The sequence below is a fragment of the Emydura macquarii genome, unplaced genomic scaffold (genome assembly GCF_026122565.2).
Source record: "Emydura macquarii macquarii isolate MOO-44397 ecotype Brisbane River unplaced genomic scaffold, CSIRO-AGI_Emac_v2 contig_1230, whole genome shotgun sequence".
Classification (NCBI taxonomy): domain Eukaryota; kingdom Metazoa; phylum Chordata; order Testudines; family Chelidae; genus Emydura; species Emydura macquarii.
The window spans coordinates 22,635,176-22,655,970 of NW_027131367.1; the positions used below are offsets into that span (position 1 = coordinate 22,635,176).

The window sequence follows — 20,795 nt, forward strand, 5'->3', positions numbered from 1 at the left end:
GTGCACTAATTTATTCTATTCAGTTCTCTATAGATTCTTTTGCTGCACTTGGAACCGTAGCATCCAAAGGCCTTCCAGTCGTGCTTTAAGTCACATGCCTAACATCTAACCTAGCTTAGGTATGTCTACACAGGCTGCAATCACATCTCCTAATTGCCTTGTAGACTTACCCTCAGTGTGCTGTGATGCAGGCATGCTCAACTAAAGTAGTGCTGATTGCAAAATGGAGAAGCTGTGGTGCACCAGGGGGATGTCATCCCCCACCCTGGGAAGCAGGGCTCTTCAGACAAAACGGGAGCATGAAGCTGGAACTTCAACTCCTATGAGGCCCAGCAGTAGTTCATGTAAATGCAGAGATTAATGTTAACCTGACCCAAAACGAAATGTTTCGTTTCAGGTTTCCTGATGGAAAACTCCACGAAAACTAATCTTGTGCTGTGGAAACTTTTGACAAGATGTCATTTTTCAGCAGGAATATGTTTCATTTGAAATCTTTCAACCAGCCCTACACTAAACTTCTGACTCCTCTGAAGTTTGGCTGTCTATGTTTTTTGTACTAACTATCTGCATTTAGCTGGTACTAATTAGTTTACACTTAGGCCTGGTGGAACTGGGAAAGGCTCTTTCTAGAAGAACATGATGGAAATATTTGCATATATGCAGAATAAAATTAGCCAACATAGGGCAATTCAGGGCCCAGGCAATGATGGAGAAAACCAGTAGCTGCAAGCACCAGTGCAGAGTGAGACAGCTAATGGCATTCTAGAGGTCTCAGCATATGCCCAATGTTCTTCTGCTCTGTACTTAACCTGCAGGTTTGGGTGTTTGCTATGCATTTGATGACTGTATTGACAATTAATTTCTTCCTTTGTCAATAGAAATAATAATATGCAGTTTGGGAGATAACATGAAAAAGATTAGGTAGCCTTTTAGGGCACAGCTAGCTCATCAAAAGGAAGATCGCGAGGTGACTTGATTACATTGTATAAATATCTTCACAGAGAGAAAACAACAGATAATAAAGAGCTCTTTAATCTAGTACAGAAAGGCATGATAAGAAGCAATGGGGGTTAAAGTTGGCAAAAAAAAAAATTAAAAATAAGGTACAAAAGGGTAACTAACCATTGAAACAAACTCATAATGGAAGTGGTGGATTCTCCATCTTCTGCTGTCTATACATCCAGAATGGGTGCCTTTCTGGAAAATAGGCTTTAGTCACACACAAGTTACTGGGCTCAACACAGGGGCACCAGAGAAACTCTCTGGCCTGTCATATGCAGGAGGCCAAACGAGATGATCTACTGGTCCCTTTTGGCTTCAAATGGATGAAAATATATGATGCATAAACTATAAAGTGTTGGGAGACCCGGTTCCCATGTGACAGACTCCCTAAAATAGCTCATGACCAAAGTATAAATGGGACCCAACCATCTCCAAAGCCTCCCCGCCCTGCTCTGCTCAAGGCTGAAGCATGGATCCAGTCCCATCTACGCTTCAAGAGGAACCATGCTTTGAATGATGTGTTGGGTTGACTGCTGTGGTGCTCTGTTCCCCGAATGGCTCTTACTGAGGCCTAGATGGACCTTTTGCTCCTTAGCATTCGTCGTTATTCAATGTGCTGCCATTATTCCACCCTCCCTGCATGCTATTGTAAGAGGGAAATGGCATCGCTATTTTTCGGTCAGATCAAACCTCTCCCAACAGGCATCATAAAGCACAGCAGGCTAACTACTGTAATTGCCAGTTGGTCCTGGCCAGTGGCCAGCTGAAAACAGTGCCAGAGTATTCAGTGACTGGGCATGCAGGATTAGGATGGAAGACAATAGTTTCTAATAAATCCGGTCTTCTCATGAAATTAGAGCCCATATTAGCTGCACTTCCAATGGCCGGCCTGATTAACAGGCCAGGGTTTCTGCAAACAGGTGCATCGGAAGGGGAAGCAATAAATAGGGTGGGTGGGGTGGGGTGGAGTGGGGGGGCGGTTGCTGCAGTGTGCAGTAGGACAGTGATTATGGAGCTGCAAGCCCAACATAAAAGCCCACAGAGCTGGCGCTGCCCGCTGCGCCGTAGCAATCACTCCACAGCAAGGATAAGGAGGCAGGAAAATGAACTGTTGTGTTTCTTGGTTCCCCCGCAGAAAGGAAGGGTATGTCAGGGAGGTGAGCGGGAGATGGTTCTTTGTTATTCCCGTGTTTTATGTCGGAGCTGGACATAGTTGGAGACGCGTACCCTTGTGCCAAAAACCAAACAAACACAAAAACCCCAGTGTTGAAGTTTGCTCTAAGTGGGGTGTATTGTGCACACGACACAGAGTTGTGGGGAATGAAGACCATTTGGCAGTTTTGGTGTGCAGAGGAGGGAAGCAAGAAGAGAAGGGGAGGAGATAAAGGAGGCAGAGAGGGTGTGAGAAACAGAAGCCAGGCTTGTGGAAGCTCTTGGAGGGTAGGTGGAGGGAAGGGACCATTTGGTGTATTGCTGGAGTGAACAATAAGCTGAGCAGTGGGGGGGAGGGGAGATCTCCTGGGAAAGGCTGGCTGGCTGGCACCAACGTGCTTTCATGGAAGGTAAGGCTGAGGCCAGGCAGACGAAGAGCTGTTGGAGAGAGGAAGGCAAAATGCAGAGCTGGATGAAGCGATTTTGGATGGGCTGCCCCCCAACATCAACAGCTGCTCCCCACCATTGCACAGGGCCATGGAGTCTCCGCCAGGGGCTCTCTGGGGTACATCCAGATGCTCTGTGAGCAGTGAGTATGTATGTGGGGTGTGGGTCTTTAAGCCCCTCACTCTCCTGCTGCTGATGGGGAGTCTGAGCCACTTGTTTCTTTCAGCCTCTGCTGTTGGTTTCTGTTTCCAAGATTCTTCACAGTTTTTCTTTGCACTGAGAGCAGAGATTCACCTTCCAGTTTCTCGTTCTCATGCATTAAGAGAGGGGGCCATGGGGCAGTGGTGTACAGAGGAGGGGCCATGCCTCCAGGCGCTGGCGTGGGGGGGGCGCCAGCCAGAGCCTTGGAGGAGGAGCCACCCCACGCTGTCGCAGGCGGCCAGGGCGCTGCAGCCACGCCGAGGGTAGTATCCATAACTAGGACCTGTCCGAATCTGAGACCGTTCCAGACCTAGGTCCCAAAGTCTGATGAGTCCTGGTTATTGGTACTACACTGGCAGCCAAGGGCTCCCACTGTGGGGGGAGCAAGCGTCTTCTGGTCCCTCCGTCCCCACGCTGAGCGCAATGAGGGAGCCGTGGGGACCAGAGCCCACCATATCTCCCACACATGGTTCCCAGCCAGACCCATTGCCCCCACAGCAGGGGGAGTGGCAGACAGCAGGAAATGGGCCCACAGACCCCTCCCCCCCGCAGGGCGCTGCTGCCACTGCCACCGATGGGAAGGAGTGGGGGAGAGCTGGGGGGAGCGCAGATGGAAGTATTGGTCCCTGGGCGCTGGAGACCCATGGTACGCCACTGCCATGAGGGGCTTGGAGGCTGGCAATGGCAAAGCACAGGGCAGTGGGACTGGGGCTTGGAGATATTGGAAATGAAACGCTTCAGAGCTGTCCCCTCACAAAACTGTACCACACACCCATAGTCCTCTCATTGGAGTTTCAAAGTCAGAACTTGCTGAACGCACGGTCCTGTTTTTGTTTTCGACGCCAAGAGCCTCTTTAGATGCACTTGCACTATTTGTGAACGCAGACCCGACCAGGAGAAATTCCCACAGCCAAACAGGTCGCTGAGTTCTCAGCATGGCAGATCCTGCTCCCCTTCCAGCAAGTGTGCTCCCCAGAATGCTGGGCGAGGTTCAGGAGATGCTCTGAGTGTTTGGGTTGGCTGGCTGGCGTTAAGGTGATCAGATAGCAAGTGAGGAAAAATCGGGACAGGGGTTGGGCGGCAATGGGTGCCTATATAAGAAAATGCCCTCAACATCAGGACTGCCCCTTTGAAATCGGGACATCTGATCACCCTAGTTGGTGTTAATGGATTCCAGTGGCTGGGATCCTGAAATACAATCTCAGCGCTGCTGCTCCTGCTGTTAAGAAAGTACTTTATTTTAGGTAGCAGAGCTGCTGCTTTGGGATTGGAGGAGGCTCGTGTAAGCCCCAGCAGGCCTCACAGCATAGAGAAAAGGAAATAAAATACAGAACAAAAACATAGAAAGCCTTTTCTGTCCCGCTGCTCTAGGCATAGAGAGCATTTTGCTGCCCAGTAGGGATAGGCTGCAAGTCGGAATAGAGTGTTGACCGCTCAGAAAAAGTCAAATGGAGCCGCACTGTAATTTTTTAGGTTGAAATTTGATAATTAAGCAAATACTGCAAGTCTTTGTCTTGAGCAAGCTGCATGAGGTAAACAGGAAGGAATGAGGGATTAAGATGTCTCGGTTCTAAAGGAAGGTGACGAGCGGAGAGCTCTGACACCTTCACTTGGAGCAGAACAGAGAGGCCCAGATGTGGGTTTGCATTGCTGCATTGTTCAGTGCTGTAGGGCAAATAAAAGCAAAGGGAAAAGAAAACAAGCTATAAAATACTCTGCAAAGCACACAGGTCTTGCAACTGCCCCTTGATGTTTCCTTGACAGCTCTGGGGAATGGTAGGGGAGGGGCTGAGTTTTTGATGTTCTCTCCTTAGTTTTCTTTTGTACTGGCTCTTGTTAAAAATAGCCACTGTGTTGACATTAGGGTGCATATGGTGTAACTGTCAACAGAGAGGCCTGCTAACATAATGTCAGGTTGGTCCAATTCCTGCAGCAGACTGAGAACGGCTGGTCTGAAGGAGGGGAGGTTGTAATATTATGAGCCAGACACACAACAAATGATGGGGCTACAGAATCCAAACCTTTCTAGAAATGTTAGGGAGGAAGGTTTGATATAATGATTTCAAAGCCTTGCTTAGAATGCACACAAACTGAGAATCTGCTAACTCTGTGCAGTGTGTGCATGTGGTGCGAAGGATGCTTCAAAAATGGGATGGAGACATGTCTTAGAAATGTGCTGAACAATTCCGTGCTGGCAAACCGGATTCCACCGGGCTCAGGAGCCATCTGTCCGGCTGTGGGATGTTCTGTATTTAACCCTAGCTAAAGCAATGCCGCTTCAAAAGCAAATCAGAGGGTAGAAGATCCAGGTTCAAATGGAGCTACAGTGTAACTCAGTGAAGCTGGCAGTCCAAGGGGTTTTTGACTGCACACTGCAGAGACCTATAAAAGGCAGGCGCCACCATTTTAACTAGACGCAGGCCTAGCCCCCAAAGTTCAAATCTGCAGCCACAATTCAAGCACATTGAGATCCAGGCTTCTACTTCCAGCCCCTCTGACTGACTATAACAGGGGCGGGACAAGGGACCTACTTCCGGCACTATTACCCCATAGTAAGTAGTGAGGGTGCAACCTCAGAAGGTCAGATAATCCCTCCGAAGCTGATGTGCTTCCCCAAACTCTCCATGCCTCAGGAGTCTCCAACATTGGATTGGAAATCTCTCAGGGGGTGCCTACACGGCAATTAAACACCTGCGGTTGGCCCAGGCCAGCTGACTCGGGCTCGTGGAGCTGTTGAATTGTGGTGTAGACGTTCGGGCTCGAGTTGGAGCCCGGGATCCAGGATCCTGCAAGGTGGGAGGGTCCCAGCACGTCCCAAACATCTACTTTGCAACGACACAGCCCTGAAGCCTGAGCCCCGTGAGCCTGACTCAGCTGGCACAGGCCAGCCATGGGTTTTTAATTGCTGTGTGGATGTACCCTCAGGAGCTGATTTCTTCAGTGGCTTGCTACCCTGAAGGCTGAGAAAACAGCCTTTCCCATGGTGTTTTGGTACTTACATTCCCAGTCTCAGGTGCAAGTGCAAGATCATGAATGTAATAAATAACTGTCTTTTGAAATGTAACATGCCTATTGCAGGGAGCCCCAGTTGGCCATGGCATGCTGAGATCCAGGGGCTGAGTCTGTCAATAGAAATCAATGGGCTGGATACAGCTCTGTACTGTCTCAGGAGCCGAATGTACCGCAAGCCACAACTTCTCTGCTTTTGTCCCCAGCTTGTAACTGCAATCTCCATGCCCGGAGGTGCCGCTTTAACATGGAGCTCTACAAGCTTTCGGGCCGCAAGAGCGGAGGGGTCTGCCTGAACTGCCGGCACAACACAGCGGGCCGCCATTGCCACTACTGCAAAGAGGGCTACTACCGGGACATGACCAAGCCGATCACCCACAGGAAAGCATGCAAAGGTACGCAGGGAAGGAGTGCCTAAGGTGCTAGCCGGGATACTGCATGACTGTTCCCCCTGCCCCCTTCCTGTACGCTGTCTGCACAGCTGTTCTATGCTTAGCCTGTTCCCTCAAAAACACCTCCTCCTCCTTCACCCCCCTCATTCCTTTTGTCCCCTCCTCACCTCATCCCCACAGCCACACTCACCTGACCTGCCCATGCTCTGGCTATTTGGAAAGAGGAAATTTGAAGGTAGTTTTAAAAAACAAAATCTCTGAGGATGAGGATTTTGCAGCGTGAACTTCAAAATGATGTTTGGGGTCATATTTGTAAAGAGATTGTATCTGAACTCCAAGTTGTGCCTGCCACAACTACCTGATCTGCTGGGGCAAAAATCTGACTTGTGCAGACTAGGAGGCTGTTTCAGACAAATGTGACCTCCTCGAATCTCACTCATTAGGGAAAAAAGGTCTTTCATTGCACCTGTCATAGCTTAACAGACACACACGCACATGCATGCGCACTCACAAATATTCAGTGGCTTTGAACAGCTATTCAGAACACGTGTGACCTGGCAAGCAAAAACAAACAAAGAAATGGGAAAGAAAACTCAGCCAAAGGAGAAGAAAGACAAAGGTGTTCACGGATTGCTAGGGTTATTCAGATCAGTGAAAGGATCTCTCACATTAAACACCAAAGCACTCCTCCCCCCACCCACACCTTCTCACAGGTGTGCATACCAGCAAACAGTGGGCTCCATTCAACAGGCTTAGCATCTGGGAGGACAAAGGTCATATCTCCTAGGAATACACACAGACATATATCTGCCGTGCATACAACACAGATCGCAAGCATTAGGGAGAGAAAGGAAAAGGGAACATTTAATCCATGTACAAATAGCTTTGCTCATCTGGACAAAATAATAATAATAAAAAGGGAGGCCAGGGGATCTCAGCTCAGTGGACCAGGCAATAATAGCTTAGTTTTTCTGATGTGATGTTTTAATTTTCCCCTTTTTTGGAAGTAAAACCATCAGAGTTGATTTAGGCTTGAGGCAGAACTCTAGGGGTTCCCTGAGAGTGCCGAATGATCTGCTGGGGTAGCTCCTAAATTCCAGTACTCTGGAACTGCACAGACTGACTCAGACATTGTGTCGTCAGTCCAGCCAGGCCTGCTCAGATGCCCTTTAATCGATTTTCAAACTGTTTTTATTTGGAGGTATCGAGACCAGCACCCACTGCAGTATGTGAAGGCAGCTGTCCTCTAATGTATGTGTGAGCACAGGGCAGCTTATGTTACACACTAGGTGTCATCCAACACAGTGAGCAACAGACAGTCTCAGGAAGGTGCTCCAGTAAGAGCTCATGGTCGAAGGGGGCAGGGTGTAGGTGGATTTCTGAGGAGACATGGGCTTAAGCAGGATTGGATCCTCCAGACAAGGTGCTTAGCAATGCTGTCTACTTTCTAGGCATTGCTCCTCCTACTAACCTGGTGTAGATGGTGGCTGTAGCGTAGTGCTCTCACATTGTTGGGTTGGGATCCCCAGCACCCCGATCCTGCTCAGCCCTTTTTAAATTGTGTGTATGCAGGGTAAGTAGGGAAGGATCAAACCAAGAAAATCAGGCCTGATTCGCTCTCAGCCAGGCTGGTGGGAGGAAGATGAATGACATGCCCTGTTCAGAAAACAAACATCCCCAACGGGCAGTCGCTAGTTATAAGACTGGTCAGAAAAAGGGGTTTCTTTCTCACAGAAAATTTTGACCAAAAACTGAAAATTTGTGGCCAAAAGTGGGAAGGTTTTGGCTGCAAAGTTTTGAGGTATTGTGTTTTCACTTTTTCAATTAAAACTCCAAATTTTCCATGAACAACAGACACTTTTTGCAAAACCATTTAATTGAAACCCCAATTTTCCATTGAAAAACAAATTTGATGGGAAATTTTGAAATGGCCTGACTGTCACGAACTGCTGGGACCTTTTTAACCAGCTGGGTTTTTAGCTGAGGAGAGCAAGGGAGGGGGAGAAACAGAGCCCCGGAGCTGAATGTGGGTGCAAAGGTTGAAAAACCCCACCCTGACATCATGCCTGGGACGCAGTGTGAGCAGGCAGGACAGAAGAGCAGAAAAAAATCTGTGTAGGATGGGAGAACAACTTGGATACAAACACTTTAATATTTTTCAAGCTGCTAAATGGCCCCGAGGGGAATAATGCGAGTGCTTGGGAAGCTGTATGCTGAACTCACCCGTGCCTTGCCCCTGAAGCACTGAGTGGAGATGTTTTGTTATAAAGTTCATGTTTCTAGCTGCAGGGTCCCAGACCAATAACAAAGCATTAGGTTGAAACAAACAAAGGAAAATTTGGAACACATCTTTCATAATAAAAACAGGAGGGCGGGAGAGGTTCCCTCCAGATCCATGGGAAGCTGTGTGCTTTTGCTTTGCAGGAGTTTGTGTGAACCGTTTCTCATTACTTGGCTCACATGGGGTCATACACTCAGAGCCTGATTCTCATTTACACTCAGGCCTGTTTGTAGCACTCTGGAAGTGTAAAGGGGTCTTTCCGCCACTCCTAAGGCCCCTTTTACTGCCGGAGTGGTGCACAGGGGCCGTAGCATAGCTCAGGGCGTGTCTATACTGCAATCAAGGGATGCCATTGCAACTCTTGCAGACTTACCTGAACTAGCGTGGCTACTGGAGCAGGGATGCTGCGGCTGGAACCCTGGGTAACCATGCTGGTGGCTTAGCCTGCAGAGAAGCCCATGCTGCTGCAACTTCACTGCTCCAGCAACATTAGCACTAGCTCAGGTGTGTCACCACTCCCTGTGATTGCAGCGTACACAGAGCGGGAGAGTCTGGCCCCTGGAGCTTCATGTTGGAAGGTACAAATGGACCCCCCAGAGCTCTGACAAAGCCACCACGTTTTTCGTGATTTCCACCCCACACCATACAGCAGCCTAAGTTTGCTTAGCACTCAGTTCCCTCCCTCCTTTTCCTGAAACTCCAGGGCTCTGAGCTCCCTCGGAAAGTCACTGACTCCTCCGGTGAACCTGTTTTAAGAGACCAGATGACCTTGTTCTGTTCTTCTCATCCCCCTGCTAATTCGTATGTAAATGGAGCTTCCATTGCTCTGATTCCATAGAGCTAAATTTATGTTGGAGCCAGGTAGATAGCTGCCTTCCCTCCTGTCTGGGAGAAAACCTGTTTCTCCCTTTGTTTGGTCACATGCTTTAAAGCATAATATCAGTGAGTATCCATAATTCCTCATCTAGTGTTAATACAGACATTTCACAATGACACTAATCACCAGTGTGTCTTTAGCTTTCATAAAATACCTTCCTCAATACATTTTCATAATACAGTAATCTTGTATGTAATCAGTTGACTCAATTACTTATCGTTTGAGGTTCAGACCCATACAAGAGGCTATCTCCTGCCAAACACATTTTAAGAACATAATTCTAGCCCATATCCATAACTCTTTGTACACACCCCAGACATGCATCATGCATCATAATATTAATGATCAGTGAATTATTAGTTTTCCGGTGAAATATCACATGCCAACTTTTGGGTATATATTGTGACAACAGTGTGTTAGGTGTAGTGAGTGTATCAGTCCTGACAAGAGTTGCTCACACACAGCAGTGAACCACCAGTGGACCTCTGTGCCACACCCTCTTCACCCCTCACTCTCCTACACACCCTAAATACCTGCTTCAAGTAAGATTCAGATATCAACTCACCAGCCTGGCCTGGTCACTTTCAGCTGCTCCAATTATCCTTCTCATTTATCTGAAATAGACATAATTCTCTTTAACCCCTGGGATGCTGGAGCAGCTGGCCATGGGATTTTACCAAAAGAGTGAGGTTTGCCATGACACCTCCCTGCTTCCGGTGGAAAATCTGACAGTCATTCAATACCATGCAATAGGCAGCCGCCAAGTCCTGCAAATGTGATGTTTACACTATGATTGCCTGGTACTAGCTGGTCACCTGGCCTTACCCCTGAAATGCGCAGTGATTTGCCCACATGCTACTGATTATGTCACAACGATGATTCTGCTCCTGTTTATTTGCTCTTGGGATCCTTCTTCTCATGCTAGCACCGTTGCAAACTCCATGTCTAATTTACTTCTCTTTTCAACACAGGCTTGTCATTTCATGTCAGTTACTGGAGCTCAAACAAATGCAAGTTTGTCTCTGGAAGTCAGGCTTGTTGCCTTTTTAACTTGTTCTTTTTTTTTCAGGTGGAACATAAAGCTTTTTTTATTGCCCCGGAAGAAACGGGATAAAATTTTCCAAAGTACCTAAATCCCAATGGGAACATAGATTCCTAAATGTCTCTGCTGCTTTTCCCCATGGTGGACATTATGCCCAATGCTCAGTCCAAAGCACTAAAGTTTTAAAGAGTGGGAAGAAACTGTTTTGGGTTGGCTTTGCCAGTGGGGGACAAGTCTCCTGGCTGCATGTGGTGGAAGCAGAATGCACCCTTCTGATCTCTCTGGGGTTTCCCTGCACCAAACCCAGCTGGCACAATGTTAAGGGGTTAAATCCAGTGCTGCTCACAGTGAGGTCAATGGCAGTTTTGCCATTGACTGCGGTGATGGCAGGATTGGATTCTATCGCACAGGGAATGGGCTGTTCTTGTGAGCCCATCAGCGTGGAAGGAAAGACTTTTGATGTAGCATCAGCTCACGATCACTTCACTATAGTCAGTCAAATGGCAATTTACACCACTGCTCCTTTCCCTCTCTACTCTCAACACCCTGGAGTCCCTTAAATTTGGCCCAGATCAATAGGCTGCTTCCATTATGCCCTTTGGTAATGGACAGAGTCCCTGTGCTGGGCTGGGCTGGCTGCTGTTGATACACTGATATCGGTGTTCCGTGGGACCGGACCGGTGGCTCTTTACTGCTGGCTATTCCTTGGTTGGGTATAGGATAGAATGGCCATTAAAACTGCCTTGTCTTTTTATCCCCGAGAGGTGCCCCCATCCCCAAACTGGGATTGAAGCACACTGCTGGAGCAGTGTTCCACTGCCACTGATATACTGGTTCTCCATGCCTGTCAAGCCACAGGCATAAAAGGTGCAATTCACCCCCTGAAAAAAGAGACATGCACCTCCCTGGTGGTACATACACCTGGTGCTATCTTGTGGAACAAAAAGGAAATTCATCCTGAGGGAGGCAGTATGGTCTTGTGGTTAAAGCGCATGGTTAAGATTAAGGAGACCTGAATTCTAATTCTAGCTCTGCCACTGACTCACTGTCTCTTTGGACAGGTCACTTAACCTCTCTATGCCTCAGTTTCCCCTGGGAATAATGCTTACGCACCTTTGCAATCCTTTGATGAGAAGTGCCATGTGTGTTGAATAGCACTGTTAATTCTACTAAATTCATTTTACAATGAATTTGTCTTGACGTGGTGTGTTCTTGAATAGCTCCTGCTCTTGAAATTTGAGATCCACAAATTTGAATACTTCTCCCCACCCTATATAGTTGATAACAAAACCCTGGCTATTGGAGCTAATACATACAAAGGTACGTAATAAATATGCTAGTGATCAAGAAGCTCCCGACTCTCCGGCTATTCAGCACAATTTCACAGTAGTTGGAATGGTTTATTGTTGGTATAGTCTATTGTCCTATACAAACGCAGATGAAATGAAGTTTCTTGCAGGAAGGAGAGTTCCTTTGAACCATCATTTTCTTGAGCTCTTTACAATATGGAGGCTTTTTGTTTTCCATGAACTTTGGTGCTATTTAAAAATAATTGTAAAAAAAGGAAAAAGATTAAATATGCCATCTAACAATTTCAGCCATTTCTCCATTGATAACAATATTAATTTATCATCTCACCAAACCATCTGTCGATGGGCAGGGCTCCCCCAAAATCTCTTGTGGACTGAATGCATTTAAAATTTAGAAATTAACCGCCCTATTGCATCTGCCATCAGCCTTCCAAATGACTTATGTTTCATTTCATAGAGCAGATAATGTTTCTCTATAAGACTTGATTCTTTCAACTATTGCACTGCTCCATTCACGTTTTACATTTAACACATTTAAATGAATGCATTTAATAAAATACCAGTGTCTTGTGAAAATAAAATTGTTAGGGACCTGTCAAGCAAGCATGCAGCATACTTAATCACTCTTGCAAGCATACATTGCCTGGTGTGAACTTGTAACAAGTGTTCTATAAAGGATCTGTTGGAGATGTTTGTATATAATAATTCAACTTCATTAATTCAGCCTAACAGACACATTTACCTAAACTGCTTTCCCTCATACATGTGTTTTTCATCTTTCATCCCATAACAGGGTTGTATTTCTCAATTTATAATATTATATCTAATGGCAAGGTAGAAGAAGAATCCTGGATGAACAAAATTGTGTTCTGTAAAAGGACACTTTCATATACTCAGCTGGGTCCTCAAAAAAGGGCTTTTACAAAATGGGTTTTTAGGAATGTCTGCATGGTGATTTTAAAAAAAAATCAATGAAAACATTTTTAAAACAACTCATAAATAAGTCCCTTGCAATGTTGGGGACCAAAACACAACAACATGGGTCAAATATATAAGGATCAAATTGTGAAGTGAGCTGTAAACAGAAAGTAAAAATGGCCCACGGTAGTTCTCCTGTCCAGACTAGTGAAGCTTTTGTTAAAGGGGAAAAAAAGTGAACAAAACATAATGAAAAGTGCATTTGTTTAAAAAAAATATTTTAGTTTTAATAATCTAATGTGGTCTTGGGAGTGCAGGTAAGGAAACATGTTTGTCTGGGGCTTTTTAAGATGACTTTTAACCTGACAGTGTCCTGTTAAAGAGCAATGCTCTTAAGTTCATGTTGATTTACTGTACATTTGCTTCCTTCCTGTTATCTTCTTACAAAAGAAAGATTTCAATGGATGCAGAGGCTGCTTCCCAGACCCATGCAACAGACGTGCACGGCGTGAAGGCACATGGAAAACTTTTTTACTAGCCTGGCAGCCTGCTCAGTCAGACATTGCAATTTGGCTGCAAACCACATGCAAAGGAACTGGAGACAGATTGAGAAGGGATATTGCCTGAAGTGGCAGTTTTGGGATTAGGCCAGGCCCTACAGGGTAGAGCCTGGAAGCAAAAGAAGGAGCCCTATTACTTTTGATGGTGGGTGGTCAGACAAAATGAGAGAAGCAAGTGGGTCAGGAAGGGGCCTTCAAGACTTTCAGGTTCAGAGGTCAGACTACATGAATGACCCAGTATCTCATGGTCTGAGAGGCCTAACTATAGTGCTCACCCAGAGTCTTTCCCCTGACTCCAGTGAGCTTTGAATCAGCCCTAAATCAATACAATGCTCCTATATTCTAGCAGCTGAACTAGGAACTGTGGTTCTTTCCTGCATCACTTGGGTGTCTCCCAATGTGCAGGACATGTTGTGTGGGAAACAGTTGGGCAAAAACCACTAGAAATACTTTTTTTATACCTTTTTTGTTTTTGTGAAACCCCCCCCCCCCCCCCCCCCAACGTGTTTCAAATTTTGAATGTCAACCTTTTCAAATGGGGGACAGAGCTGAGTTGTGTCCCAGCCCGGAAGCGGGATCAGGGCCTAAACCATGGAATCAAAATTGGTCTTTCCTCAGAAATAAAGCTTCATGTTTATTCTGATTGACTTCCCCATACACACCTCTAAATGATGTTGCAAGTGAAATTCCACATCTCCAGCCTCTGTGAACCCATTCCGTCATGAGCTATTCTAAGTAGAATAGATTCCGTTAGCTCTTTTGATTAAATTCAATCCTGATATTTGCCAGACTATCCGTCCTAATGTAATTATATTGAAACAGAGACTGTAGGGTTTTATTGCATTGCCATAAAACAGTTCTACACTTTGGGGGAAAGGATTTACATGAAAGATGACAAATGATATGAACCATGAATGCACTTGATAAGGTTGCCAATGTAAACCTATTGCAGAGAGGTGGAATTTGGCATAGGTAGGAGAGACGGCTAGATCACCTAATGCAAGAGTAAAAATTTCATTAAGAAAATGAATCTTTCCCCTCCATCTTGCAATTTCAGCTCAATATCGACAGAGCTCCAGCAGAATTTTAAATCGTTATTGAAAGATTATTACCCACCCTGTGTAAAAAGTTTGACCCTAACCTCCCTGAATTTGCTGCCTTCCACTCATACAGGCACAATATGGAAGTTTCCCTTTTGGCCAACTATCATGTAGTTTCTGTGAGTGCTATGTGTACTCCCACCTGTGTGTGTGTGCAGACCCCCACGTTTTGTATTTTCACATGCAGTTTGGTATCTGTGCGTGTGACGATTTCCCCAGGTTGCACACGTGCATGCTGCTAATGCTAACACACTCATAGACTCAAAGGTCAGAAGGGACCAATATGATCATCTAGTCTGACCTCCTGCACAATTCAGGCCACAGAATCTTACCCACCCACTCCTGTAATAAACCTCTAACCTATGACTGAGTTATTAGAAGTCCTCAAATCATGGTTTAAAAAGCAAGTGAGCCATGCCCCACGCTACAGAGGGAGACGAAAAACCCCCAGAGCCTTTGCCAATCTGCCCCAGGGGAAAATTCCTTTCCGACCCCAATATGGTGATCAGTTAAACCCTGAGCCTGTGGGCAAGACTCACCAGCCAGATACCCAAGAAAGAATTATCTGTAATAACTCAGAACCCACCCATCAAACATACCTTCACGGGCCATTGGCATATCTACACCAGTAGTCAAAGATCAGTCAATTGCCAGACTAGGCTGTCCCATCATACCATCCCCTCCATAAGCTTATCAAGCTCAGTTTTGAAACCAGCTAGGGTTTTTGCCCCCACAACTCCCCTTGGAAGGCTGTTCCAGAACTTCACTCCTCTGATGGTTAGAAACCTGCATCTAATTCAAGTCTAAACTTCCCGATGGCCAGTTTATATCCATTTGTTCTTGTGTCCACATTGGGGCTGAACTTAAATAATTCCTCTCCCTCCCTGGTATTTATCCCTCTGATGTATTTACAAAGAACAATCATATCTCCCCTCAACTTTCTTTTGGTTAGGCTAAACAAGCCAAGCTCTTTGAGTCTCCTCTCATAAGCCAGGTTTTCCATTCCATGGATCATCCTAGTAGCCCTTCTCTGCACCTGTTCCAGTTTGAATTCATCTCTCTTAAACATGGGGGACCACAACTGCACACAGTATTCCAGATGACTTCTCACCATCGTCCTGTATAACAATACTAACACCTCCCTATCCCTACTGGAAATACCACGTCTGATGCATCCAAGGACCACATTAGCTTTTTTCACGGCCACATCACATTGGTGGCTCATAGTCATCCTGTGATCATCCAATACGCTCAGGTCCTTCTCCTCTTCTGTCACTTCCAACTGATGTGTCCTCAGCTTATAGCAGAAATTCTTGTTATTAGTTTCTAAGTGCATGACCTTGCACTTTCCACTATTAAATTTCATCCTATTTCTCCCCTCCACCTTTCAATTTTCATATTAATCCCTGTCTTTTCCAATTTAACTAATAATTCCCCATGTGGAACCGTATCAAATGCCATATCAATGCCATATCAAATGCCGTATCAAATGCCGTTGTAGTCTCTCCTCCACCTTTCAATTTTCATATTAATCCCCGTCTTTTCCAATTTAACTAATAATTCCCCATGTGGAACCGTATCAAATGCCTTACTGAAATCTAAGTAAATTAGATCCACTGCATTCCCTTTGTCTAAAAAATCTGTTATCTTCTCAAAAAAGGAGATCAGGTTGGTCTGGCATGATCTACCTTTTTGTAAAGCCATGTTGTATTTTATCCCACTTACCATTAACGTCGATGTGCTTAACTACTTTCTCTTTCACAATTTTTTTCCAAGACCTTGCATACTACTGAGGTCAAACTAACAGACCTGTACTTACCCGGATCACTTTCTTCCCCTTTCTTAAAAATAGGAACTATGTTAGCAATTCTCCAGTCATACGGTACAGCCCCCGAGTTTACAGATTTATTAAAAATTCTTGTTAATGGGCTTGCAATTTCATGTGCTAGTTCCTTTAATATTCTTGGATGGAGATTATTCGACACCCCCCCCCATTGCACCCCCTCCCCGATTTAGTCCCATTAAGCTGTTCGAGTTTGGCTTCTACCTCGGATGTGGTAATTTCTACCTCAATATCCTCATTCCCATTAGCCACCCTACCACTATCCCCAAGCTCATCATCAGTCTCATTAAAACGGAGGCAAAGTATTTGTTCAGATATTTGGCTATGCCTAGATTATCCTTAACCTCCACCCTATCCTCAGTGCTCAGGTCTCAGGTCCCACTTCTTTCTTTGTTTTCTTCCTATTTATATGGCTATAGAACCTTTTACTATTGGTTTTAATTCCCTTTGAAAGGTCCAACTCTACTTGGCTTTTGGCCTTTCTCACTTTATCTCTACATGTTCTGACCGCCAAGAAGTTTCCTTGCTTTCTTTGCTGATCCCTCCCATCTTCCACTCCTTGTAGGCTTTCTGCTTTCTCTTAATCACCTGTCTGGGATGCTTGCTCATCCAGCTTGGTCTACAACTGTTGCCTATGAATTTTTTCCTCTTCCTTGGAATGCAGGTTTCAGATAGTTCCTGCAACTTTGACTTGAAGTAATTCCAAGCCTGCTCCATCTTTAGATCCATGAGTTCCTCAGTCCAGTCCACGTCCCCAACTAATTCCCTTAATTTTTTAAAGTTAGCCCTTTTGAAGTCAAAGACCCTAGTCACAGATCGATTGTTGTTTATCCTTCCATTTAGTTTGAACTGAATGAGCTCATGGTCGCTCGAACCAAGGTTGTCTCCTACAACCAGTTCTTCTATGAGGTCCCCACTACTCACCAATACCAAATCTAAAAGCACATCCCCTCTGGTTGGTTCAGTAACTATTTGGTAAAGGAATCTGTCAGCTCTCACATCCAGGAAAATCTGGGCCCTATTATTACTACTAGCACTCGTCCTCCAGTCTGTATCTGGGAAGTTAAAGTCTCCCATGGTCACACAGTTCCCAGTAGTATTTACTTCATTAAAAGCCTTAAAGAGGTCTCTATCCATGTCCAAATCAGATCCTGGTGGTCTGTAGCACACCCCAAGCACTATCCCAGGGGAAACTCTAGGAGTTTTCTTCCCCGCTGTGATTTTTACCCAGACAGACTCTGTCTTATCAATTCCATCACTTCTAATTTCTTTACAGTCTACCTCATCATTGATATACAATGCTACTCCACCACCTTTGCCTTTATATCCATCCTTCCTAAACAGCACATACCCTTCAATACTTGTACACCACTCGTGACTACTATTCCACCATGTTTCTGTTATCCCTGTAATATCTGGTTTCACTTCCCCCAGCAGTAGCTCTAGTTCCTCCATTTTGTTACCCAGGCTCCTTGCATTGGTGAACAAACATCGTCATTTGTGCTGTTTGGCTTCGCTCACGTTCCTTACCTGATTTGGCACAGTCATTCTATTGCCAATATCGCCTTTTAGACTGGTATCTATGCCACCCTTCCTCTTAATATCCGTTCTGCTCCCCACTGCTGTGTCCTTTCTTACTTCATTTTCCTCCCTCTCAATGCTAAAATCAGGAGTGGAAATTACCTGGGCATCTCCCAACCATCTCCCCCAACTCCCTAGTTTAAACTTCTATTCATCAGTTGTGCCAGCCTCTATCCTAGAAGTGCATTTCCCTCCGTACTCAGGTGAAGTCCATCCCAAGAGAACAGTTCTCTGTCCATGAATGCCGCCCAGTGTCATACATCCCAAAGCCCTCCTTACAGCACCACTGCCCGAGCCACCTGTTGATCATCAGAATCTTGTCACGCCTTTGTTGTCCTCCTCTAGGGACAGGCACAATCCCACTGAAGATCACCTGAGCCTCGATTTCCTCAAGAGTCTTCCTCAGCCTGGCAGAGTCTCCTTCGGTACGTTCAGTGAGAATCTAGCTAGATCATTTGTACCCACATGAAGGACAATCAGTGGATTCTTTCCCATTCCTGTTAGGTCCACATCCCTTTTCTTAGCACCTGGCAGACAGCACATCCTTCTGTTCTCTGGATCAGCTCTGGTTACAGGCCTGTCTGTTCTTCTCAGCAGGGAGTCCCCAGTCACGTAGACCTGCCTTTTCCTGGTGACGGTGCGATTCCCCTGTTCTTTCTGGTTGCAAGTCATCTCATCCACTATTCTCCTTTGCAATGCTCTGCAACCGTTCCTGTATCCTCCCGGGGCTCTTATTTGGTGGTATCTCCATGGGCTCATCCACTGTTTGTACAGGATTAGCTGCTCTTTTCTTCCTTGCCCTCCCACCTTCAGCAACCACCTGCTGTGCCCCTTCTTCATTCTCCAACTCCACAAACCCGTTTCTGAGCTCTATTTCTCCTTCACTGGCCTGTCTTTTCCTCTGCCGGGTTCTCGCAGTCACATGCTTCCACTGGCCACTTTCCTCACCCACCATTCTCCCCTCAAGTTCATTGGTCCTGCTTCCATCTGCAGCTCTGGCTTTTTCCCTTCAGCCTCCTCATTCTTTTGCTCCATCATCTGCTCGAATCCCGTTCTAAACTCAACCAGAGTTTCCACCTGCATCTCCAATCCTCGAATCTTCTCTTCCATCAGCTCTAGGAGGCAGCATTTCATACAAATGAAGCTCTTTTGAGGTACCCCATCCAGGATCATGTACATCCTGCAGATTCCACCTCCAGTCATCTTCATTGTCTCCTCCACTGCTTGAGTGATTACCGTTACTGCCTCTGTATCTGTCGTAGCCTTTCCCCCTACTTCCTGTCTGTGAGAGACACAAAAACAAAAACACACACCAAAACAACCCCCAACGAGCACCCCAACAATACCAGAAAACCCCACACTCCCTCCCCAAACTCCCCTGTTTTCAGCTCTGTTTGCTGGCTCCTGTGCCGCTGAGGCTGATTTGCTAATGGATGCATTGGCAGATACTGCAGGGAAAGTGAAAGAGGCCACTTGAAACTTGTTCTCTTGCATGTTATTTATTACTGAGATAACCACCAGCCCCACATACCAGTAACTTTGCTCAGAGCCAGCTTCGTGAAGATGGGGACTGTGGGGTCCTTGAGATCAAGAGAAAACCACCTAATGGCAACTAAATATGCTTACTTTAAAAACAAGCTTTGTGCTGCCATCTAGTTAAATAACAGGGTGCTTCTATCCTAACTCCTGCTCGCTATCAGGAAATAGAGTGCAGGCACTTCCGCCTAAGGGGCCTTTCTACATGTCTTGACAATAAAGGGATAGCATCCTTGACTCTCCCGGATTCTAAGCAGCCTGATCAGAAGAGGGAGAGGACCCCACATCCCTGCCAAATGCCCAGAGTGAGCTCTGCTATTTCACTTTGGCCTTTCCTCAGAACTTCAGAGGGAGTTTTGCCCATTGGGACCTGTCCCATTCTGGTTGGAAAAGGGAGGGATGCGATGGGAAAAGGTAGGATTGGGCCCAAAAAAATCTGATGAGATTCAACAAGGACAAGTGCAGAGTCCTGCACTTAGGACAGAAGAATCCCATGCACTGCTACAGACTGTGACCGACTGGCTAGGCAGCAGTTCTGCGGAAAAGGAGCTGGGGGTTACAGTGGACAAGAAGCTGGATATGAGTCAGCAGTGTGCCCTTATTGCCATGAAGGCTAACGGCATAGTGGGCTGCATTAGTAGAAGCATTGTCAGCAGATCGAGGGAAGTGATTATTCCCCTCTATTCGGCACCAGTGAGGCCATATCTGGAATATAGTGTCCAGTTTTGGGCCCCCCACTACAGAAAGGATGTGGACAAGTTGGAGAGAGTCCAGCGGAGGGCAGCAAAAATTATTAGGGGGCTGGAGCACATGACTTACGAGGAGAGGCTGAGGGAACTAGGCTTGTTTAGTCTGCAGAAGAGAAGAATGAGGGGGGATTTGATAGCAGCCTTCAACTAGCTGAAAGGGGGTTCCAGGGAGGATGGAGCTTGGCTGTTCTCAATGGTAGTAGATGACAGAACAAGGAGCAATGGTTTCAAGTTGCAGTGGGGGAGGTCTAGGTTGGATATTAGGAAAATGTTTTTCACTAGGAGGGTGGTGAAGCACTGGAATGGGTTACCTATGGAGGTGGTGGAATCTCCATCCTTAGGTTTTTAAGGCCCAGTTTGACAAAGCCCTGGCTGGGATGACTTAGTTGGGGTTGGTCCTGCTTTGAGCAGGGGGTTGGACTAGATACCTCCTGAGGTCCCTTTCAACCCTCATCTTCTGTGATTCTATGACGATTCCTGAGCTGGGCTGGGAGAGGACTGTGGGGTAAGAGTAGGGGGAGGTGGGGAGAGGTGAAGAGGGGCTGTGATGGGCTGGGAGGGAAGTCACCATTGAAATCAAAGACAGTAATACAGAGTAGTAGTAATACAGACTCGGCCCTCCTGGGGTGAGGGGCTGTAAGTCCATTGCTCTCCGCATTGCTCCTGGCTGTGGGCTTGCTGATGCCAGAGATGAAATGGCTAATGGTCGAAAGCCGACCTCTCCTCCCACCATCTTGAAAGTGTTCTCGACAGCGTCCTGCAGCATTAAGTTTGGCAGAACATGCATGCTTTAGA

The 20,795-nt window shown here is 46.2% G+C and overlaps 1 protein-coding gene across 1 annotated transcript in view; it reads left to right on the top strand.

The window, feature by feature from the left end:
• Positions 1–20,795, top strand: part of NTN1 (netrin 1) — a 195,274-nt gene that overhangs the window by 85,148 nt on the left and 89,331 nt on the right. Inside the window, exon 2 of the mRNA XM_067547879.1 lies at positions 6,018–6,206. Coding sequence (XP_067403980.1) covers positions 6,018–6,206 — 189 coding nt within the window. The remainder of the gene's footprint in view (positions 1–6,017; positions 6,207–20,795) is intronic.